We start from the raw sequence: 24,689 nt of genomic DNA, 5'->3' as shown, positions 1-24,689 counted from the left end.
CAGTCATTGCTTACGTTAGGTCTTAACCCTGGAGGCTAATCGGAATCACATGAGAAGCTTTACAAATCAGGTACCTGGGACATATCCTAGGCATTCTGAAGCAGAAGCTGTGAGTGTGGGTTCGGGTTGTGGGTTCTAAAGGGCTCTTCAGGTGTGTTCCTTTACTTTTGGAAATGTAACATACATTCAGGAAAGTGCACATAAGTGTATAGCTCAATGACTGGTTACAGACTGAACACATATGCACAAGTGACTTTGCACTAAGATTGGGTTGACACCTGGTGATGATCCAACCTCTTGGTTAAGTGGTGACCTTCAACTAGTCCCTTCCCCTTTCTTGTGAACTGGGGACACAACACAGAGAGCTCTTCTCGGGTGCTAAACTGTCCCCTTACCACACTTGGAGTGTGTTGACTTTTCTTGCAACTCAGAGACAAGGGAACCGCCTGTCCCCACCACCATGAACCACTTTCCCCCCAACAAGATGGGGCGGTGGGGGAGGGAGGATGGTGGTGGCAGCTGGTGGGAGGAAGCAGGGGTTACTCTACCACCTTGGTTCCTGACATGAGTTCCAGTGCTATATTATGCACTTAGCCTGTGGCCACTGCTTAGTGGTGATGGCGATGGGCTAGGGGGATGTGTTACAGAGAGACTGTTCCCAGAAACAGTAGGCAAGGCCCTAATTCAGAGGGCCTGAGGAACTGAGAACTCCAAAGTAATCGCCGGCCACCGATGGAAAACACAGGACCGCATTTCAGATCACAGGGAGCCCACTCCATCTAGTGAGAACCTTGTGTGACTCAGTAGCAATTTCTGGATAGTCCACTCACTTCAGAACAACCTTATCTAGTTCACCTGTTCCTTATTCATCTATTCAGTTCATTCCAAATGAATTCATTCATTCATTCATTCATTCATTCATTCATTCATTCAACCATACCAAGAGATAAGCATCCTACTGTTAGGGAGCCTGAATTTTAGCGAGGGGGACAATAAGCAAAACATCAACAGGAAATATGAGACAGTAAAAAAAAAAAAGCAGCTGGATAAAGGCCCTAAGGTGGGAATGAGCTTGATGAGTTCATGGGGCCAAAAGAGGCCTATGTGGCTGGAAGATAGTAGAAGATGGGCAGGGTGTGAGGGGAGCTTGGAGAGGTAGGCAGGGCCGAGGTTGACATGGGGCTGTGCAAGCCAGGATGAGAAGTCCAGATTTGTTTTGTATATTAAAAAAAAAAAAACACCAACTTTTTATGTGCCTACTAGAAATTTTAAAATTACATATGTGGATTGCATTATATTTCTATTGGACAGCCCTGGTTTAAAGGATGACAACATAAAAATAACCATACATTTGAATCATGCTATGTTCTTTACAAAGAGTTTTCTTTTATAGCTCTTAACGGTTCCTCAGAATCATCTGTGATGCTAAAAGCCATGCCTCCTGCTCTAGCAGCTGCGAGTCCTGGTCTTTGCTCACAGAAATCCTAGTTTGCAGTGATTTGAAAGTTGAAAGCCAGGGTCGGGCAAACCTTGTAGGAAAGTTCCTTGGGGTCAGGGGGCAGTGGCAGCAGCTCAGGTGGCAGGAAAGAGAAGAATATACACCAGATGGCCTTGGAACAATGTCCTCCGCACCCACACTCCTGGGCCTAGAGCCCTGCCAGGTTTTCTGTGGCAAAGATTGAGGTGACCTCCCCAAGATGGCCCTGGATTGGTTTTGTAGGTGTGCTGGGAAGGCATTAGAGGCTTGTAAGTTAGAGGATGACCTGACCTTACTTTCTGCATTTTAAGCTCTTTCTTATCCTGAACCACCATCCTTTCTCTATGCATCCTCTAGCCATCAGTTCTAGTACCAGCCCCTGGGGTCATGTGGGATAAGGCTGAGGGGTTGTTCGCATAGCAGACATTTGTGCATCCAGAGACAGTTCTCATGGGACCTCAGACATGACGGGGCTAGATCAGCCCCTCACCTAGACACCCTCTCTGAGCTAGATCTGGTATTGCCTGTGTCTCTTTTACAGCCCAGGGCCCAGAATACAATGCTAGTGTATGGGTATAGAGACCATCACACCATGTCTCAAGAATATCTTGGGGCCAGAGCTGAACCAAGCAGAGGAACAGGCTTCCTGGGATGCATGGGATCTGTCAAGGAAAGAACTGAAGCAATGCAGTGGGCAGGTATTTATCCCGCATTCAGTCGACACTCTGATCCCTACTGCTGCTCCTTCTCCACAGATGGAGGAGTAGGCAGCAAGCCGATGGACTACTTGGGCCCTTGAGTATTAAGCACCTCTCCTTTCCCCTGTTTAAAATGCCTGCTATGAGCCAAGTTCTGTGTTTGGCCCCAGACAGAAATGATCCAGCTGTATATGGAGTAACCACCCCCTACTCCCCAAAGAGTTTAACTTGTCCCCTTCTGTTGTTGTTTTGTTACATAAGAAATTTTTGTTGTGAAAAAATTATACAAGTAAGGAAAAAGAAAAACACATTTAAATCAATTCAATTACCAACAGAGAGAAAGCCACTGTAGGCATTTTCAAATGTCTCCCAAAAGACTTTCCTCTCCAAAATGCTTTATATCCCATTTTCTCAGTCAATATACATTTGAAACATTTTTTCCAAGTCTAGAATCATTTCAATAGCTGCATAATATTTCATTGTTCAGATGAGCATATCAGGTTGTCTCCAATGTTCTGCTAATAATAACGATATTGCAATGAATTTCTCCATAAATTCAGCTTTGTGGCTGAAGGGAGGAGCAGCAGTCCTGGGGGTTCATGCATATTTTCTCATGCAGAAAGGGGACCCTCAAAGGTCCAGCACACAGGAGAGTGGACAGATGAGAGGTATCCAGCAAAAGCAAGAGGAAGTTCTGTGTGCATAAGAAGGGGGAGAAAGTTCCCACCACTCTGCACACATGGCCATTACTGACACCCTGATCCCCGCAGCAGCTCCCTCCCTAGCGATGAAAGGGGCAGGTGGCAAGCTGATGGCCTAGGTGGCTCTTTGGGTACTGGGCAGCTTTTCCCTCCCCTAAGGTTTCTTCCTCAGACCAAGCCCCCTCTGCTGAGCTCCCATACTCCCTGGGTTTTGGGGGAAGCCCAGAGGCTACTTCATCCAGTCCTCTTCCCCTTGGGACAAGGGTTCACTGGAGTTGAGGTGTGGGGATGTGGGGAGATCTCCCTTGGCAGCTTTATAAGAACAAGAAGAAGTTCTCTCAAGGATGGCCCAGGCCTCCACATAAAGATTTTCCTCCAGGATGGGCTCCATAAAACCTTAGGACACCTCCCCATGGTTGCCATGAGTTGGGCCACAGGGTATCCGGTGGCTTCTGCTTCCTATCTCCTGGTGCCAAGCCAGGGTATCTGGCCTGTATCTGTTTGACAGGCCATCCCCAGAAAGCACCTCATTAAAGATAGCGACAACAGCAACAACAACCAGGATTGCTCCCTTCCCACATCCCAGCCCCGAGGCCAGGAGGTGCCGCTGCTGCCAGCAGCTTAACCTCATTCCTCTCGGCAGTGGGCGGTGGGTGCGGAGCCTACCGAGATCTGAGAGCAAGACAGACGCTCAGGACATGGCTGGGCAACCCAGCCAGGGAGGACCTGGCTCTGCCTCCCTCCTGGCATCCAGCGGGCAGGGGCAGCAGGCTCTTAAAAGAGTTAATGATCCTCACCTCATGACTAAGGCTGAGCAGTTCCCTTTGCAGGGCAACACCTGGAGACAATGTGGCCAGCCTGCCTGGCATCAAAGTTTCCCACTGTCCTGCTGCTGGCCAGCTGTGGGTCAGCCCCCTTCCCACCCCTCTCCCACCCACAAAGTGACTGCAACCTATTGGAGGTTAATTACAGACTCCAAGTTCAAATGAGAAAGAAAAAAAAAAACCCACTAAACTAAAAACACAGCTGGTTTAAGTGGGCACAGACGGCCCAGGCAGCCAGGCATCCTACCCATGGCTTGCAGAAGAGCCATTTCACACTCACAGGACAGGCTCCCAAAGGGAGTGTATGCCCAGCTGGGCTGCTTGGCTTTTCCTCAGCCACCTAGGCCCAGCCCAATGCCTGGGCTAGGTTTGCCCTCTTTTTACATCTATCCAACCAATACCCACATGCAACAGTCCCTATGATGTACGAGGCACTTACTAGTCACCATGGATTTGGTGCCAAACGAGATATGGCCCTGGCCTCGGGTTGGTCTCTGCCTCCTGTTTAGGGCTCCCACAAAGGCTGATCCTCAAAGAGGACCACCTTCCCTGCACCAGTGAAAACCGGCCTAGACCTGATGGGCTTTCAACTCAGCAGTCCAGGTGCCTGGCACCTCAGCTGCAAGGTGGAGAAGAGGGGCCAGGGGAGGCAGATGCTAAAGAGGGGAGGCAGACGCTGCACCAGGAGGGCAGGTAAAGAAGAAGGGGAAGGGAGGAGGAGGAGACAAAACTTGGCAACACCAAGACCAACAGAAATGATTCCTGCCTTAAAGCTTCACCTGCCCATCCAGAAGCACCCATCCACTGACACCCAACCTGCAGTGTGAGGGCAGGTACGCACAGGCCCAGGCCTGACCACCAGGGACAACACTACTCCCACCCACAGGCCCCTCTGCCAGGAGCCAAGCGTCCTGAGAGAAACACTGGCCTCCTCAGGGCTCTGCAAGGCCAGGGAGAGAGGCCTTGACCCCAGAGTCATGCAGGTCCACGCCACAGTGCTCCACCCAGCGCAGGACTGGGATACAGGCACATGAATAGCAGAGAGGGGAGATGAGGGGGTTGTCATCTATGTCTGGGCGAGATGGCACAGGTTCACAGAGCAGGGCAGCAGTTGCTCGGGTAGGCATAGGGATACTCAACACAGACGCCTCAGTCTCCCTGGGTTCTTAGCAGTGCTTGCGGCACAGGCCACAGACACCTAGAGCTGGCACAGATGAGGCACAGAGGAAGCAGCGCAGAACAGGGGAAAGAGAGGCAGCTGAGGACACAGCAATCCAGGTCTTTGTCCCAGTCTCCCAATTTCTCAGCTGTCTGCCCTTAGGTAAGTAGTTTAGCCTCTCTGGGCCTCAGTTGACTCATTTATAAACCAAGCTCTGTCTATTTTAGAGGAATGGAGCAAGAGAAAGCTCTCTATGGAGGGATGGAAGGCCTCTGACCATTATCATCTTTTCAGCTGCTGAGGGCGGAGGTCGGGGACAAAGCAGAGATGACAGTTCTGGAAAACTGTTACCATTTACCCAAACTCTGTTTAATCTCTCTACTGGGGAAAGCTGGGCTCTGGGCCAAAGTCTTGGGCCCTGGCCCAGGAGAACCCTCTGTGGAAAGGGCCTGCTGTAGGTGGACTAGGCCGTCTTTTGCTCGGGGAATTCAGAAAGTGCCAAGAAGGGGATCCCAGAGCCCCATCCTCTTTGGGGTGGGCCTGCACTTCCTGCCTCCTTGGCCTGGCTGGAGAAAGTTGTTTCTGAAGCTCTGAGTCTTGGGGAAGTGTAGCAGGGGTTGGGGAAAGGGGGAGGCACCTTGTACATGCACAAAAGACTGGCTTCTCAAACTGGGATACATGCAAAAGCCACAGGAAGATCTCAGGGGCTCTTTCTGAGGCTCTGCCAAGCTTATTAATAAGGAAAAGCGCACCTTTGCATCAGAACAAACAGACATATGGTGGAGAAGAGTGTTAAGTTCACGTGGATTTTTAAGATAACATAAAAGTATAAGGTTTTGAAGAAATGCTGGGTTTCAGGAGAAAGGTCTTAGCAGGCCTGATGCAGAGCAGGAACAGGCTCATGTGCTCACCATGGATGCAGGGTGCCCAGGCTGCCAGAGGCCCTGTCTCCTTCTTCAAATTCAACTGCAAGCAGGAAAGTCCCAGCTTAGGCACCCTGGGAGCTTGAGAAGGCTGAAATGTGGTCCTTGTGGTCCAGGCTAGTGATGGCAAGGGGGCTGGAAAGAACTCACCCCAAAATGAACACCTTCCTCCCTGGGTATTTAGTCATTAGGTTAAATATAACATGCGGAAAACCAGTTTCTCCATCTTCTCTTCCAAGATTGCTCCTTCTCCTGGATTCCCTCTTTCAGTCACTTTGTTATCTGTGACAATCCTGTGTCTCCCTTGACTTTCCCCAAAGGCTGAGTCAATTTGGCTTCTACCATGCCTCTTATCCTCATAACTCTCCATCATCTGCCAGGCCCTGGCTCAGGCCATACTGCTCCCCACCCCCCAGTACCACGACAAGAACAGTGTACACTTGGCAGTTCCACCTCAATGTGCCTCACGGCCATCCAGAAACCTTCCTTGGCTCTGTGATGTCTGTAGAGAAAGGCCGCCCACCTTCCTTACCTGGCAGCCAGGGCCCTCAGGGGATGTTTGCTGGGTCAGTGAATGGGCCTCCTTCCCAAACTTGCCTCTCTACATTCCCCTACCACTTCCCTTCAGGAATCATATATTCCAGGCAAACCAAATCACTGGTTGCTCCCCAAACATGCCCATGCCTATTCTGCCCTGCCTCCATGCCCTCTGCTCCTGCTTCCCCTAAATGCCATCCCTCACACAGGAAGCCAAGTTGAGAGGGTCAGACATGCAGGCTGTGGGGTCAGACGGATGCCACTGTGCATTCTGGTTCTGCCTGGCACCTGTATAACTAGGCAAGTTACTTAAACTCTCTGAGCCTTCATTTCCTTGTCTGTGAAACAGGGACAATCTCATCCACTTTTAGGATTGTGGAGAGAATTAAATGAGGGTAATGTATGTCAAGAAGTTCGCACAGTGCCTGAAACAGAGCTAGCTTAATAACCGGCAGCTCTTATTAATCTAAATCCCTCAAGATCTCAGATGCCACCACCTTCACTAATCCACCCAGCTAGGAGCAGTCTCTGCCTCACAGACTCCCTGAGCCTGTCACACGCTCTTCTCGCTCTTCACGGGGCTTCTCACCTTGGAGAAAATCAGGTTCTTATCTTTCTAGACTGTGAGGAGCTGGTAGGGGTGTGTGCTGCAGAATCGCCGTGTTTCCTGGTGTCTGCCACTGGGTAGGTCTTCACTGATCACAGGCCAAGAAAATGAATTAATGATGTAAAGGCTGGACTGTGACTGATGGGTGCCTCAGAGCGGCCCAGATCGAGACTGCTGCGAGCACTTACTGGAGGGTGGAGTCCATTGACAGGTAATCCCAGAGCCCTTTCCCACCCAACACTCCTCCCCAACTCACCCCTCTCCCTCCCCCTCAGCCCAAACAGGCATCTGCCCTAGAATGGCAGAGCAGATGATGAAGTCGGGGCCCTGACTGAAAGACAACTCTTGATCAGCCTACCATTACCCAACCATTAAGGGGCTCCAGCCTGGGCAGGAAGCTCAACTGGGGCAGCCTCCTTCCATGAGACTGACCCTCTTCAAACAGGAGTGGCCAGTTAGGTCTTCACATACAGGGGTGAAATAACTTGAGAATGTCCTTATTCATGTGTTCATTCAAGAATGGATTGAGCACTGAGCACATTTTGACTGCTAAGGGTCAAGTTGACGTGGCTTTGGCCCTGGGGGAGATTCTAGCTGAGCAATGTGCTCCTCACCTTGGGCACCAGGGAGCCCTGCAGAGGAAACAAAGCCTATGCTGGGCCTGCAGAATGAGCAGCAGTTGGCTAAGAGAGAACACGTGCCAGGCAAAGGGAACGGCAGGTTCACAGGAATAAGGCCGGAAGGAACCACGATGTACTCACGGAACTGAGAGGAATCCATCTGCACCGCAGGCATGAGTGGTGAGACCCAGGCTGCAGTGGCTGGTTGTGGGGAGCAGGCTGCTGCCCTCATTCTTGCCCTATAGGGCCAAGTCCTTTGCCTTGGTGTGTGGACTTCCCTCTCTGGGCCTCAGTTTCTCCATCTTTACAGTGAAGGGAGTGAACTATGAGTTCAGATCCAGACCTCACCTGACTGCACGAGAAGTCACAGCTCCTTTGCCAGGTCCAAACTCCCAGGATCCTCCCAAAGTGTCTGCAGCTGGCAAGCTATCCTGGGGCAAAGCCTGTGGCCTCCTCTACTCACCCATCACCACACGCATATCCTGACGGTTCAGCTGGGGCTACTGCAGGAGCTCCTGACTGTGCCCTCCCTTTTCCCATCCTTTCACAAACTGGGGGTGGCTATGATGCCTATAGAGCAGCTTGGACTAGGTCACTCTCCTGCTCAGAACCCTTAACTCTCTGCTGATTCAGGTAAGTCCAAACTCACTAGCCTGGCACTCAGAAAATCCATTGTTTGGCAGCATACCTTCTGGAGTGTGCCTTATTTCCCCAAATATCCTGTTTCCCAGCCTCCACACCTGCTTAAGTGACTTCCTCAATCTGGGCACCTAGCCCCTTTGCGAAAGTCCTTCTCATGCTCCAAAGTCTGCCTCAACCCCATCTCCTCCTCCACGAAGCCTCCCAGATTCCTCTGGTAGAGTTAGTCTCTTCTATCTGTTCTGGGCCATCTCTTGCCAGGGTCAGCCTTGCAATTGGAATTAGGTCTGTTCATGTCTATTTTGTCCTACCAGGTGAAAGGATCTCAGCCAGCACTGCAGACCCCAAGCCTCATGCCTGACACTGAGGAGCTGGGTGAACACCTATGGAACTGACAGGCCCTCTACAGGGCTCTGCTCTGGGGGCTGGGCCACCCAGCTCAATCAGTGGTTCTTAAACATGAGCGTGCATCATAATAAATGGTGGGTGGGAGTGGGGCTTGGTAAAATGCACATACTGGCCCCCATCCCCATAGTTACTGATTCAGTAGGTCAGGGGTAGGTCCCAAGAAATTGTACTTCTAGCAAGTCCCCAGTTCGTGCTTTAAATCAAGTTCCCATTAAATGTTCACCTTTTGCACAAGGGGCTCCATGATTCTGATGCTAGATCTAGCCGGACTCTAGACCTCTAGCTGGGTTTCTGGCTAGGCCATTTGACCATAATAAACCACTATCTTCTCAGGAGCTCCTGCCTATTTGTGCAGCCTCTAGGCCTCGGTGCTACCCTCCTGTGTCAGTGTCCATGGTTCCTGTTCACAGCTTACTGCCACAGTCACACTGCAACTCCTTGTGAGGGCAGGAACTCAATCCACTTATCTTTGTGTCCTCTAAACCCCACCCAAGAGCCCAGGAAGTAGATATCTGACCAGCTGATCTGATGGGGAGGGCCTGCTCCAAGTGGACCAACAGGGATCCTCTGCCTCTCCCTGGTTTTTGTTGAAGGGCATGGAAGAACCCAGAGCCAGGTGGACTGTGCATGACTGAGGCAGGGCAGGGGGCAGAACTTAAGATCCCATCCTGGCACTAATTCGTGCTTAATCATGGGACTTTCTCTGCTCCAGTTTTCTCATCTGTAAAGTGACGATGATAAAATAATACTATACTTTATAGTATCAGTACTGGCACGTAGTGAGTGCTTAGTAAATGAGAGCTGCCTCCTTGTTTCCCATGAAAGTTGGTAATGGACATGTTTCTACTTCTAAGAAGTCCCTTTCTTTTCCCTGGTAAGTTCCTAGTCACCATTCAGGCTCAGCTCCAATGTCATCTCCTCTGTGAAGTCCTCCCTACACCGTCCTAGGAGAACAAATCATTCCTCTCCTCACCAGATGTTGCACATCTATCTCTGGCCTTACCCTCAGCTCTGATCATAGGTAGCTGTATAAGGATTTGTCTCTCTGAGCTTCCTGAAGGCAGGGCCTGTTGTTTATTCACGTAATAGAAGCTCAGTTAATGCTTACAGAATTGAATACACAAAGGTGAATGAACATACATGTAGTTTATGTAGTTACCATGTGGCCAGAGCCTGGAAGTCTTGATGAGGGGATGGCTAGGCTGGAGGAAGATTGGGAAAATGGGCTGCTACTTGCTTCCCATCAAGTTAAAAGAGTGTGCTACTGGCTCAGAAATGGTGGGAAAACACAATGAGAACATGGTTCCAATGGGGCCCAGGTCTTATGCTTTGGCAATGCTTTGCCAGAGGTTTTTTTTTTTTTTTCCTAAGCCCCTCTTCCATATAGTAACAGTCCTTCAGGCCAGCCTGGTGGGCTAGAGAACAGAGGAGGGCTAGTGGAGTAAGTGGGGCTGACCAGGCATGGGTAGCAACTGGGAAACCAACCCCAAGGCCAGGGCTAGGGCCTGCCCAGGCTGGGCCAGCACCTTTTCCTCCATGTATCTTCACTTTGGAACTGCCCTAATGTCAGAGCTTCCCTGACTTGGCCCTGAAGCTCCCAGCACCAAGGGGAAGAAGGCAGCAACAGGCATCACTTTGATATTCCTACAAAACTCTGATTCCAAGGGACTTTTCTTCCAAAAAGCTGCTGCTGCTTCCTCCAGCAACTCAAGGAGCCCACACAGGCCAGAGGGCCTAGGTCTCCACCTAGGGGAAGGAATGGTCCAGCTCACACTCTTTTAAGGGGGATTATCCCCTCTGTTTGCAACCTAAAGGCAGTAGTCCAATTTTACTTCTATCCCAGACCTACTGGCCATCTGATTCCCCCATCCCAGGTGACTCACTGCCTTACCCCAGCTGTACCGCTGTGCCAATCTGGAAAGACTAGAGCTCTCTGTCCCCTCTTCACCCCTGCCGAATGCCTGGGACCTGGAATGAAGACTGATGAGTCCTGGTCTGTAAACTGCTTTGAGCTCTCAGGATGAAAGACTGTTGGGAAGTACAAAGTCACTCTCTGCTTGTTGTTATTGTTTGTAATGAACCTCAAGGTGCCACGGAGCCAGAGTAGAGCATGAGGCATAGGCTGAGTTCCAGAGTGGCAGGAGGACAGCTCAAGGTGCCTGGCTCAGGAGGGTCAGCCAGGGGCCAAGACCAGAGGAGGAGGCTGCCAGAAGCAACACCCAGATGTGGCTCCGACACATGCACATGAGCACATCCCACCTCTGACCTGGTCCTGGACAGCCTAAAGAAGGGAGTTTGTTTTAGAAGTCAGGGCAGCATCTTTATCAGAGGCAGGAGATAGCAAAGATGGGAAAGAAACGCTTTGCAAAGATGTATTTGTGTCCAGGGAATTGAAATGAGATGTGTCCAGAGCTCTCAGCTAGTGATGCTAATCTACCTTCACACTCCAGGACACTCTGGTGAAGACCAAAGGTTGCCCCATGTCTGCCTGTGGGCAGCTTCAGACTCTCAGTTCACAGGGGACCTCCAGCAGAGGAGACTTTTTTTTATGAACCCCTGACCCACTGGGGCACACAGAAAAGGTTGGTAACTTAGAATCCCCTTCCAAAGTCATTCTTTTTTTTTTTTTTTTTTGAGACACAGTCTTGCTCTGTTGCCCAGGCCGGAGTGCAGTGGCGCGATCTTGGCTCACTGCAAGCTCCGCCTCCCGGGTTCACGCCATTCTCCTGCCTCAGCCTCCCAAGTAGCTGGGATTACAGGCGCCCGCCACCTCGCCCAGCTAGTTTTTTGTATTTTTAGTAGAGACGGGGTTTCACCATGTTAGCCAGGAAGGTCTCGATCTCCTGACCTCGTGAACCGCCCGCCTCAGCCTCCCAAAATGCTGGGATTACAGGTGTGAGCCACTGCACCCAGCCCAAAGTCATTCTTTAAAACAACACAGCAACTACAGGGATTCTGATTTTCTTTAAGGCCAATTTTCCCCACTCCTCCAATCTCACGGCTCTCCTCTAGGGGTTCTCAGAGATGCCGGGTATGAAGGCTTACCCTCTGCCCTTCTCACGTAGAAGGTGAGTGCTGAGAGTAGACTGCATATCCAAAGACCCACAGAAAGGGAGGACAGTGTCTGAGGTCACACAGAGGCCCAACAGGGATGAACCCCAGGTGCCTTGCTTCCAGCTGTGCCATTCCACTATACCATGAGTAGGCTTATTACCCAACACCCCCAGCACTGCTGCCAAGGCTGGCAAGGCTATGAGCTGGGGAGAAGGGGAAATGGGGGATGGGGGGACCCGTCCCTGTTTAGGGATACCAGGCCTCAGCCCCACAAACTCTCAGTGAGTCATGGAGCAGAGCTCACACCTGCAGTTCAGCCCCACCCAGCACTCCTGCACTGAGGCAGGGGAAAAGCCCATTTCCCCACACTGGCCTGGGTTTGTGTGGAGAGAGGTACCTCTTCCTGCTATTTGCTAAGGAGTTGTTGGAGGGTGCTGAGTGTGTGGTCAAGAACCAGGGGGAGCCAATTAATTAGTGTCCCCTTCTCTCTCCCCTCCTTTCTCCCTCCCACTTTCCAGATTCCCACCCCACAGCTAAGCTGAAGGTTTTAGTGAATTATTTGCTCATACTTTCCATGTGCATTTCCCTGGCACTAGTGATTCCCACCAGCTGAAGCCCACTGAGTGCTTGCTACCAGCTCAGCTCCTGCATCATTGACGTTGAGAGGGTGCTCTTACCTAGCTAGCCTTCCAAAATGCCCAAGGTAGAATGTGTATGTAGGGCGAATGGGAGTGGGGTGGGTAATGGAGGTGGCTCACTGTACCAAATCTATAAATTTTCCATCCTAAAAAGAGGCACCCTGCATTCTTTCGGATCTCAGTTTGGGAGCTCATCCCACACTGCAGGAGTCCAGCTTGAGCTGACCCACAGGCTCCTCATAGCAGACCACCAATGTCCTTAGGAAGAGCTATAAGACACAGTTGTCCAGCAGAAATGGGCAAAGAGGTTTTCTCTTAAAAAGAAGAGAACACAGTTCTGGCCTTTAAGTTTCCTTAGCTGCTTCTCTCTACCCTGCTGAAAATAGTGTTTGATGCCTAGGCTCTTCCCAATAGAGACCTCAGAGCCTTGCTACCCCTTCTCCATCATTACACAGAAATTCAGGAAAGGAAAGGGATTTGGCCAAATTCTCAAGCGCAATCGAAGCCTCCCAGCTTCCAGTCAAATGCTGTTTTGAAGGCATTTTTATGTTGCCGATCTGGTGGGCACTCCAGTGAGGGGATAGAGACCCAGCAAGACAAGCACCTTTGTCCTGAGAACGCTACTTTGAAGCCCAGTCTTATCTCTGGAACGTACTTTGTTACTTTAACTTCAGTAAGCCTCTGTTACTCCCTCTGTAAAATGGAGATAGGACCACCTGCTCCCAGGATTGTTATGAGGATTAAATGGAGATGAAGCATTTGAACATGGCTTGCCTGTGACTCGTACAAAACACATAAAATTAGCACAAAATTAACAAAACGCTTGCCTGAAGAAGAGAAAAGAATCGAGAATCCAGGATTTCCCCAGTTGGGCCCCAGTGCAAGCCTGGTTCTACGGAGAGGATGTGCATGTCCCGGGCCGCCTCTGAGAAGCCTGAGACCAGTGCACTCCTCGTTGACTCTGCAGCTGCCCAGGGAGGGCATGAAAGTGGGTCGCATATCATGGCTTTGCTCCTCCAGGCGGGGACAAAATCCAAGGGCCCAAGGGAGGCACTCCCGCAGACCAGAGAGGGACAATTGCCCAGTGTCTGGTCCGAGGGAACTATCTGTCACAGAAGCAGCGGCTTCCCTGCTCTCTGGGGTTCGCGAGCGGGGCAGGGCATCCCCTCCGAGTCTCCGGAGTTGGTGAGTGCTGTTGCCCTCGCTCCAATGGCCGAGCAGAACGGAGGGAGGTGTGGCACATGGGTAGGGGCAAGCCCGAGGGCTCCGATCCCTCCGAGGAAGGGAAGCAGTGACAGCTCCCGGAGCGCTCGGCGGCCAGGCCGGGCCCCGCGTCTGCTCAGCCGCTGTCTTTCTGTCGGTACCCGCAGCTCCATCCCCGCTCGCTCAGGGCTGCCTGCCTGCAGGCCGGTACTGGCGTGCAGCGCCTCTTGCCCGCCCCTGCATGGGGACGCGGCCGCCCGGGGAGAGGCGCGCACAGCCACCGCCGGGCTCCTGGCACGCAGCCCCTTGCCCACCCGGCCGCGACGACCCGCTCGCACGCAGGCACGCGCGCCCTCGGTGCCTGTCACCGCGGCGCCCGCTCGCGCAGCCCAGACTCACCCGCGCGGCGCTGGGGGCGGGTGAGCGGGCGGCAGGTTTCTCCCAGGGAAACGGGGTTTCTGGGCGCGCGGAGGTGCCCTACCTTTCTCCCCGGGGTCGGGCTCCCGCTCCCGCTTCCTCCCCTCTCGGTGCTTCTTGCCGCGGCCGCGGCCCCTCCTCCTGGACTCCGACATTCTGCACGGGGTCTCAGGCGGTGGGACGGCCTCAGCTCTCGGCTGCCGCGCTGCGCCCCCGCCGCCTGCAGCCTCAGTGCCCGAGCGCGGCGCCTTTCTTATAGGCGGTCACACCCTCCGGGGGAGGGGAGCAGCGAGCCTTAACTCTTCCCCTCCCGCGCCCTCCACCCTCGCCCCCCCTCCACCGGCTCGGGCCGCGGGGGCGTGTGGGCGGCCGGTCTGGGCCCTAGGCCCCCTCCCCGGGCCCACCGAGGTAGGCAAGACCGGCGCCTAAACAGGGCGCCACAGACCTCCTCGCCGAAGAGGGGGCTCGAGCTGGGCTGGGGGCCTGAGCATGATTGGGGAGGGCGGAGTAGAGATCCCCCAGCGAGGGCCAAGCTAAGGACAGCATGGGGGTGGGGAGACAGCAAGAAAAGGGCCCAGGAAGGGACCAAAATGAAGCCCGCTAGCCAGCCCAGCGGGGTAGCGAGCACCCTTGGCTCTTGCAGTGGGTCTCCACAACCTCGAGGCACCCCCGGCCGTACAGGCGGGTTGCCTGTGCCTCTTATGCTTGCAGGTCTGGCCTCAGCCCCGTGGGATACCGCCATCTGGGGAACACCTTTAACGCAACCACCATTTGTGCCTGGCAGCAGGGCGTCTGTGGCCCAAGAGCCCCTCCCAGCCAGGGCAGGCTGCACTCTGCAGGGAACCTGGGTGCCCCAGGTGGCTTGTAGCCCCCCTCCCACACACTCTGGCTGCAACTCCGACAGCCCAGGCTGCCGGCACCAGCTGGCTCCTCTCTACAAGGCCTGCGGAGGTGAACTCAGACACTGACTCCCCACCCCCGCCCCGTTCCTACAAACCACTGGGTAGGGGCTGCTGGAGAGGACAGCTGTCCTCCCTCCTGCCTGGGTGTGGTGCTGAAAGGGTTACATAGCAAAGGCTCTCCCTCTTCTGGCTCCCAGAAAGCCTGAGCCTGCGGTTTGCCTGCCTAGCTCTGCCTGAGGTGTCCCCTTACAGCCATCCCAACCAAAATCCAAGTCAAAGATCATCTCACCCAGTCCTCTGTCTCCTCGGGAAGGGTCCGAAGGCCTCTCTGGACAGTGTTCTCCTTAGGAGAGCCTGAAGCAGGCTTAGGACTCTGGGTCAAGGCCAGGGACTCAAGCTCCAGGACTGTCTGGGGATGCGGCCAGAACTTGAGGCCAAACTTGTGGGGTGGGAGCACAGAAAGGGGGAAGCTGGAGGTGATGGCCAAGCAAAGGGCTGATCTTTGGTGCTCTTGGGGCGCAAGTCTGTCTCATCAGGGGCCAGCTCTGGGGCGGGGGCAAGTGTAAGAGACAACCCTTGTACCCCACCCCGACTGAGGGAGAGTGAGCACCCACCCTACTTCACACAGTATCACTCTCTGTGAGGTGGGCAGCAAGGGGCCCTGGGCGGAGCCAGAGCCAGGGGCCAGGTCTCACTTCTGCTTCAACCCCTGCTCTTCAGTTTCCAAAAGGGCATTCATATCCATCCTCCTCAGCCACTGGGGTACTGCCTCCGTTCATTCCCTCTTCCTATCCCATAGACAATGTTCTCCTTGCTTGAAGTCTTGCCTCTCAGTCCTGACCTCTCCAAGGCCATCAGAGTGAGCTTTCTTTCTTTCTTTCTCTCCCTCTCTCTCTCCCTTTCTTTCTTTCTTTCCTTTCTCTCTCTCTCTCTTTCTTTCTTTCTTCTCACTCTGTCACCCAGGCTGGAGTGCAGTGACGCCATCTCGACTCACCGCAACCTCCGCCTCCTAGGTTCAAGCGATTCTCCTGCCTCAGCCTCCTGAGTAGCTGGGATTACAGGCCTGCACCACCATGCCTGGCTACTTTTTGTATTTTTAGTAGAGACGGGGTTTCACCATGTTGGTCAGGCTGGTCTCAAACTCCTGACCTCCTGATCTGGCTGCCTCACCCTCCCAAAGTGTTGGGATTACAGGTGTGAGCCACCGCACCGGGCCCAGAGTGAGCTTTCTAAAACACAAACTAGATCACTTCACTCATTGTAACCCATGGGTTAAACCTAAACTCATGGGTGTCCAAAGTCCTATTCTACCTGGCCCTACCTCACAGTCTTCTAGCCCCCAAAACCTATACCTCAGCCACTTCACCTACAAGTCACACATACTTACTCTGTCTCCTCTCATACCTTTGCACATACTATACTAATCTCTCTGCCCAGGATCTCTCTCCCTTTTTGGCCTAGCTGACCTCTGTATTTATTCGTTTGGCAAATAGGTAGTCAGGCTTACTGTGTTTCAGGCACAGTGCCAGGTGCTGGAGATATGGCAGCGAGCAAGACAGACAGGGGCCCTCCTCACATAAAGGCTGGTGGGGATGGACAAATAGCTAATTACACAAATGATGGATTGTTTAAAATTTGTGTGAAATATTAAGGAGACATGCATTCAACAAACCTTTATATATGTTGACATACAGCTTGATAGAGGAAACAAACTGTAGTGAAGGCGTTCCCCAGGAAACACTTACACTGGGATTTGAAGTATGAGTAGGAGTTGGCCAGACTAAAGAGGTACTGGGGGAAGAGTATTCCTGGCAGAAGTTTCAGCACATCCAATGTCCCTGAAGCAAGAAGGAGCTTTTGTACCTTTGAAAAAGAGTGTGCTGAGGGGTGTGTGTGTGCACGCACATGTGAGTATGGGATTGTGTATATGAGTGTGAGTGTGCACATGGGTGTGTATGTGCATGAGGTGTGTGTCCATATGAGTGTATACCTGTGTCTAAGGTGTGTATGTGTACACATGGGGTTTGTGGGGAGTCTGTCGGGATGGTATAAATGTTGTAAAAGGAGCCTGGAGAGGAGGCAGGCAGTGGTTAGATCAAGCGGGACAGTTGTAGGTCCAATGAAGACATTGGAGTTTAATCTTAAGAGCAATGGTCTGCTATTGAAAGCTCTTTAGCACGTACGTGAGGGGTGGGAGAGGGCAATGATGAGATCCTCTGCTTCCTGAATTCTTTTGATGTATCCCTATAAGAACACTTGACTGTGTTGTTTTTTGTTTCCACCTCTGTCTCTTCTACTACAGTAACAGCCCCTTTAGGATTGTGACCCCAGTATCTGGTACAAGGTAGGTAGTAGGTACCTCCTTGTGGGATAGATAAGTGACCCTCCTTTCACTAGTAAAGAATGACCAAGAGTACCAGCAAGAAAAAATGGCTCAAAGTGGGAGATTGCAGCCAGCTGAAGACAATTCTCCTGGGGGTAGCTCTCCCAGCAGTCCAGAGCAGCTCATGGCTTGGTATCAAATGAATGATACGAGTCAGAAATGGCATGGAAATTCAAAGAGGGCACAAGCACTCTCCCTGGGCTGGGGTATCCAGATCTAGTGCTGAGGGAGGTTGGGCTTGAAGAAGAGCTTGGAGGATGGGTAGGATTTTGATGGGGGGTGGCAGGTGAGAGATTCCAGATGAGTGGGATATGACAAAGATCTAGGGGGAGCATTCCCTGGGCACCTGCCCAGGAGACAATGAGCAGACCAGGTTTCTGTTAGGAAACTATGGAAGCTGCAAATACATACAGAAAACACTTACAGGACACGTACTATCTGCCTCAGCCTAGTGCTAAGCACTTTACACATTTTGTCTCTTGTCATCCTCACAACAATCCTGTGAGGGAGGTCAACTCTTATTCCCATTTTACAGATGAGGAAACAAAGACTAGGAGTAATGAGACTTCTCATTCACAGTCATGTACCCAGGAAGCTGCAAAGCAAGGACTCCAGACTTCACTCTTTTTCACTAGGACCCATATTCTTTACTTTGAGACTAGACTGCTTGTGAGCAGGTCAGAGATATGCTTGGACTGCCAGCTGAGGCTTTTGGGCCTTATTTAGTAAATGATGGGAAGTTAAGGATGGTTTTATGAGGAAGGGAGCGACTTATGTATTAGAAAAATTAATCTGACTGGAATGTGCAGGATGGATGGGAAGGAGAAGATAGTGGAGACAAGGGAATCAGCAAAACAGGTCAACCATCAAATATTTCCTTAGAGCTCTTTATGTGTCAGGCTCTGAACATTTTGAGGGTCAGGTAAGGAGTACCTGAACCAGCAGTGAAGGCAATGAAAATGGTAGTAGGAAGGGTCACTAATATGATAGTATTAACTCACTTAATTCTTCACAACACCACTATGGAGTAGGTCTGCTATTATCCCCATTTTGCAGTTGAAGAAACTGAAGCACAGAGAGAGAAGTGAGGTAATTTTTGTCTAAGTCAATACCTAGTAAGTGGCAGAGCAAGGTTAGGAACCCATGCAGTTGGGTACCCAGAGCTCACACTCTCAAGAACCTATGGTGTTGCTCAAGAAGACAGAACATGAGAGAATAGAGAAAGCCCTCACCCCTCAAGCCTAACCACTGGCCTCAGGACCTGCACAGTCCCCAGAACCCTGTGACTGATGCTCAGTGCCTGGGTCATGGGCAGGTGGAGAGAGTCACGAGGCACCCTGGGGCATGACAGCTGGGCTCCCACTTCCCCAGCCTCCCAGTTCCCACAGCAAAGGCTTCTCAGGGGAGGGAGGACAACCAGGCATTTGGAGCACCTCTAGCCTGGACCAGGCTCTTGCCAGGAGCTTGAAAATGACCCTGTGAGCCAGGCCTGTTGCCATGGGAACTCTTTCCTCTTACCACAGGTTGTGCAATGCCCTGTACAACCTCATGCAGCGTGAGCAGGGCCTGGGGATGGGCCCAGAGACCACATTACCCAGAAAAGACCCACCCTAGTTTCACAATGGGACACTAATAGTAACATAACAAGTTAATTCAATTCCTTTAAGAAGAAAAAACACAATGTTTAACTGGTTTACAAACTTTTTTTTTCCTTTTTAACATTTTCCCTTCCACTTTGAGGCTGTGCCATGGCAAACTTTGAAGTTTAGGAAAGTTTAGACTTGTTTGAGTCATGTGCAAAAATGCCTTTGAGTGAAAGGGGAAAAAACTCCACACTACCTCTTCCCCTACCTGAGACTTTGGGACTCTGAGTCTTACCTATAAAATTCTCCTGCAAAGGGGTCTTGGGAACCATGCTGAAGTTTTCCCACTCCCCTTGGACTCACTATTTCATGGGAATTATTGGGGGAGAGCTTCAGTGGCCTCAGATTAGGGACAGCCTTAAGCAGCTCCTTGAAACCACTCTCTCCATCCCAGGTGAAGACATCCTGAGCCATCCCCGAGCCCATGGTATGTTTGCCCATGAGTTAAAAGTCCTTGGAGAAAATGAGGCTACTGTTACCCTTAGCTATTCTCATTTTAGTGCCTGAAAGTCATGAGGCACACTCCTCACTCAGTGAGGCTGCCAGAGGAGGAAATAGATCAAAATGCCACTCCCTGCGGGACCAGAGAAATTCCCAGTCATCCAGAAGGATTATGCAAAGCCTGGAAGCCCATTTCCCACATGACTCTAGGATGCGGTGGGGACCTGGCTGCAGCCAGTCAGATCCTGAGGAGTACATGGGGGCCAGACCCAGCTGCCTAGGCCTAGAGAGCCCCCTACCGCATCAGAGCTGAGGGATAGGGCCTCTTGCCAAATCTGCATCATGGCCTGTAGCTTCAGCATCCCTGTAAGCCACAATAGGTTTCTTCTCTTAAAAAAGTTCATTCGTGCCTCTGCCTCCCTCAGTCAGTGCAGAGAACTAGGTGGCCAGAAAGAAGGGGGCTGTATTGACTGGATAAAAAGGGCAAGCTTGGATACTAGAACACTTGGGTTTGGGTCCAGTTTTGCTCCTGAGATTAGGTTAATCTGAAAAAGTCATTTTCCACACCAGGCACTCAGGCTGTGAAACAGGGAGATACGCTTCCAGATTCCTCTGCCAGCCAATCCAGAAAGCCTGTCTACCAAGAATCTGGATGGCTGAAGGAGTAAGGGTTACAGATCGCTGCAGAAAAGCTTTTGATTGCCAGGTGAGAATGCTTCTAGAGACACACACAGCCCTGTGAACCCTGGCTGTTCCCCTCAGAGTTGTGCCTGCCTGCTCAACACAGGCACACACACATTCCTCGGCAAGTGAATGAACTTCACTGATCCCTGGAACAGCTGAGAAATTGATATCCATCTACCCAGACTCCAAACCCAGTCCTCCACAGACTGTGATGTTCTGAGCAAGACTTAGTTTCCCCTTCAAAACAAAAACAAACAAAAAATGGGTCCACAGGCCTTTCTCACAGGGATTTCAGAGTGGATGAGGAAATTCATCTCTCATCTCCCTGAAATTAGGACACTTGAAAAGGGCCCAGTCTTAGGCAGCTCCTTATGTCCAGAGGCCCGTGCCAATAGTGATTAGCTGCACCACCCTGCCATGCCCTTTTGACCCTGTCCCCTTTTCCTTTGCTCCTATGGGACACAAGGTCAGATTTTGCAGTGCCTGAGCTGGGACTCTGGTTGTAGGAGCTGCCATGGTGGGCACCTCTGTCCCCACTCCCACATTAGGAGGCTCTTCTTGCTTCAACCCACCCAATCCCAAACCCAGAAGAGAATTCATGCTCCCTGCTTCATTTTCAGACCCTCTTTGGAAAGAGCAGAAGGTGGAAGGGAAGAGGCAGGCCCATCCCAGGAGGAGCCTCAGGAGCAAACTGGGAGGGACCAGAAGAGAGAAAGCATTGGCCGAAGAGAAGGTGGGGAGCCTCCCCTGGCTCCAGGGGCCGGGAGAAGAAAGCCAGGCAGCAATGGGAGAGCAAACGAGGGGAGAGGTGAAGCAACAGGCAGGCCTGGACAGGGCTGGGAGCAGGATGGGGAGAGGAAGTGAGAAACTGGAGCAGCCCCAACAATCGGGTGAGGGGACAGCATGTGAACAAGAGGACAAAGGAGGACAGCAGAGCAGGCTCGAATTCCAGTGTCCCAGGAACCTGTTGTGTGCCCTTGGGTAAGTACTTTTCTCTCTCTGGCCTGCCTCCCCATCTAGAAAATGTGAGGTTGGACTAGATGATGTTGAGAGATCCTCCTACCTGAGGAACCTAAGGTTCTAAACCTCCCAGAGAGAGGGGAAGGACTGGGAGTAGAGGAGCAGATGACCCCCAGCCCCATGAGGAAGAAGAGATGTTACTGTGTCCACTGGCTCTTCTCCCAGCCCCATGATCTCTCTCAACCCCACCTTCTGGGGCTTCTTGTCCTGGATGAAGCCCATGGTTGTTGTCAGCAAGCCCCTCTGTTAGGCTGGGGGAGGCAGTCAGGAGCTGGCAGAAAGCCTGTGGCATGGTACCAGGCCCTGCTGCAGGTGAGTAAGCTGCCTGGATTCTTGCTACCAGCCTCTTCCAGGGCATACCTTGGGGTAAATTGCCCCATCTGCAGGGAGACACTTGGGAGACTCCTGCACTTTATCTTGGGTGACCCAGAGCCACAGTTCCCACTGAGGTGAGAGGTGGGAGCCTGTCTACCTTCCCTAGGATGGGGGGTGATTCAACCCTTCTGCCTGCCTCGCTCATCAAGCTAACTGCATAATTACACAGCAATAATAACAACTGGCACTTACACACCAAGGCCTATGTAAGTACCTAATTTATTTATATAATGACATAATGACTTGTTTGCTGGCCTGGGGGCTCTGGGGACCATGAGCAAGGCCTTAGCTACTATCTACACCACCCTGGGGCAAAGTGACTCCTTGGATCAGCACCCAAGGGAGCTGTGGTTCCCAGAAACAGTTGTCCCCCACGCTGGCTGCCATCCTAGCCTAGCAGAGGTAATGAGTGGCCCAGCCTTTTGGATGGTATTTGCTCACTTCTCGCTATCCATTCTGGGTGGTCAGGCTGCAGGCGTCAGCATCCATTCTCATTCCCTTGAGGACTGAGGGGGATCCTCTCGAAGGATGCAATCTCTTTCCAGGCAGAGAGACAATTCAACCCAGGCTGGCAAATTTGGAGAGCCTCCTGGGTCACCGCCCAAGGAAACAAGAGGCCTTGCCCAATATAGGCATTTATGAGCCCAGAGGCAAAAAATTCTCTTCTCTCTCTCAGCCCTGCCCAGCCTAGCCCAACCCAACCCAGCCCAGCCCTGCCTACCCCAGGCTTGGCTGCTCCTGGGACAACAGCCCAACTTCCCTGGCCTGGTCTGGGTACTGGTTCCCAAGCCAGACTTAGTTCTCCTGGGAATTTCCTCAATGGACGATGTCACAGACACTAACTTCACAGTGGTTATGGCAGGTCTCAGAGACCCTGGAGACCCAGCTCTGGCCCTGCCCTCCTCCTTCCTACTGCCCCAAATCACCACATTCTTTCTCCTCAGAGCGCCCATTTATAGCTTATGAAAGTTCCAGCACTAACCACAAAGCAAGAACCACTAGCCCTTCTAGACTGCTGGCTCTTAGGGTACCCTGGAACTGCAAATATCATAATTTACCCAGGAGAAGGATATGCAAATTCCAAGCAGATATGATATGGAGATAGGGTCAGTTGAAACCTGAATTATCCTTTTAGCTCAATTGGTTTTCTTCTGGTGGTTCCTGGGGAAGTCATATTTTCCCTTTGGGCCTCAATGTGTACTTACCTGTGAACTAAGGGAAAACTGAAACGCTTTCCAGGGGCCTTTCTAGCAGTAAATCTTCAAAGAGGAGCCCTGAGTCTCTACATATGTTTCCAGCTCTAGGACCTTTGTTCCTTGCCATCGGCTGCTGCTCTACAGCTGGCCCTCTGCCAGCCTCCCTCCCACCTTTGAAGGTCAACTACTGGTTCTCTGGAAACCTCTACCCTTCCAAGCCCAGTCTGTGGAGGTATGTGGGGCTGCTCCGGGGAACTGGCGTGCACACACAGGACCTTGGGAGCTCTGAGCACCTGCACCTGGTTATTGGATGCTTCAGAGTTCCTTGCAGGCTTCTTAGGGCTGCAGGCAACAGCATTTAATCAGCAGTCCGCTCATCATGCAACATGTTGACCTTAATGGCCTTGTGAATCTGCACTCACCCCTATGTCTGTTTCCTATACCCTGCCCCAGTCACTGAGGCTTCTGATGAGTCTGGTGGTCTCTCCATCTACTCTAAAGCAGTGGGTGCTGAAACTTATGGTCACTGAGGTGCCCACCACAATCCTTCGTCTAATTGCTTGCATTGTTTTGGGTTTCTGACTGATATCCAGTGGAGTACTTCCTTTACATGATTTTATCCACAATCTTCCCCCAAATTATTATGTAGCTTCAACACTACTAACCCATTCTCTAGGCCCAGGGGCTCCCCCAGCAGCCAGAGGATTCATAGCTGACTGGCCTGAGGTGTCCCTGTGAGAGCCTTTGTGTCCTCTCCCCTGCCTTACCCTCCCCTGCTCCTTGAGCTACCAGGCTCAGTGCCAGACAATGCTTGCTCCACACCTGCTTAATGACAGGCACAGTGCTGGCCATTGCAGTATACAAAGACCCTGTCCTCAAGGAGCTTACAATCTAGAGGGAGGACACTTACACAGATGGACAGAAATCACAGCTTAAGACAGCAGCAGCAACTTATGTTCCAACTTATCCTGGAACTTCCTTGGAGAGATAGTTAAATGTAACCTGGGGTCAGGTGCAGTGGCTCAAGGCCGTAATCCCAGCACTTTGGGAGGCTGAGGAAGGTGGATCACTTGAGCCCAGGAGTTCAAGATCAGCCTGGGCAGCATGGTGAAACTCTGTCTCTACAAAAAACACAAAAATCAGCTGGGCATGGTGGCATACACCTGTAGTCCCAGCTACACGGGAGGCTAAGAGGTGGGAGGATGGCTTGAGCCCAGGAGGTTGAGGCTGCTGTGAACAACCAAGATCGCTACCACTGCACTCCAGCTTGGGTGACAGACCCTGTCTCAGAAAAAAAAAAATAATAAAAGTGACCTGGGGTGGTCTGTCATGGTGGATTTCCTGTAAAAGGAAGGGGAAGATTCCAATTAGTAGAAAGGTCTGGAGGTGGGATGCGAGCAAGCTAGGAGGGGAAGTATGGTGGTCAGAGGGAGGTACAGTAACTTATAAAGGAAACAGTGGTGCTCCACACCCTACACCTGTGCCCTCAGGCCTTTCTCTGTCCCTACCACCTCAAGAATAAGGACTGCACACATCTGGAGTGGCCTTAAGGCCACTCCAGGCACGGAACTCAGCCTCATTCAGAGCTACCTTCCTCTCACTGCTTTCCAGGGTTCCCAGTATGTGTATATACACACATGCACACCCACCTCCAAGCAATAGCTTCATGAGCTCCTCTGCCAAATTCCCCAGGACACTCCCACTCCATTCTCAACCTCTCTCATTCACTCATGCCTGTATACATACCTCACAGCCTCATCCCTCCTATCATATACCACCTGCCCATTACATAACTCTGTTTGGGATTATTTTTGCCCAGAGGTATAAGCTGCATTTCTGCATATTTAAGCTGTCTTTGATTCATTCCTGCCCGTTTTTTAGTTCTGTTTGCCCAGGTGCCCGCCCCACCCACTAGCTCGAAGGCCCCTGAGAACATGCCCGTGTTGGGCTCAGCTTGCCCTACAGCTCCCAGTTCCTCCACTCCAGGTCTAAAGAAGCGGACACACAGCAGCACTGGCTCCACTTAGGTAGGGCCGTTGTAGGCCCCCCAGCTGGTTACAGGGGCCACCACAACCTTATACCTTCCATTGCTCTCTATTCTTCCCTCCCAGTGAGCCTTGGCCTTGTCACCTGGTCTTTC

General features: G+C 51.9%; 2 protein-coding genes across 5 annotated transcripts in view; one reads left to right on the top strand and one right to left on the bottom strand.

Annotated features, from left to right (window-relative positions):
• The window catches only part of CYSTM1 (cysteine rich transmembrane module containing 1), a 440,735-nt gene that overhangs the window by 86,975 nt on the left and 329,071 nt on the right, over positions 1 to 24,689 (top strand). The window lies entirely within an intron of this gene.
• NRG2 (neuregulin 2) overlaps positions 1 to 24,689 on the bottom strand; it is a 197,795-nt gene that overhangs the window by 44,122 nt on the left and 128,984 nt on the right. The window contains exon 1 of one of the 4 annotated variants that reach the window (XM_050794997.1): positions 13,970 to 14,134. The exons of the other annotated variants lie outside the window; for them this stretch is intronic. Coding sequence (XP_050650954.1) covers positions 13,970 to 14,060 — 91 coding nt within the window. The 5' untranslated portion in view covers positions 14,061 to 14,134. Of the gene's footprint in view, positions 1 to 13,969; positions 14,135 to 24,689 lie in introns of those variants that run through there. 4 annotated transcript variants of the gene reach the window in all.

The sequence above is a fragment of the Macaca thibetana genome, chromosome 6, assembly GCF_024542745.1.
Source record: "Macaca thibetana thibetana isolate TM-01 chromosome 6, ASM2454274v1, whole genome shotgun sequence".
In the NCBI taxonomy this organism is placed as follows: Eukaryota; Metazoa; Chordata; class Mammalia; order Primates; family Cercopithecidae; genus Macaca; species Macaca thibetana.
Note: the sequence above shows the minus strand (reverse complement) of the source record. Positions and strands in the feature narration are given on the sequence as shown.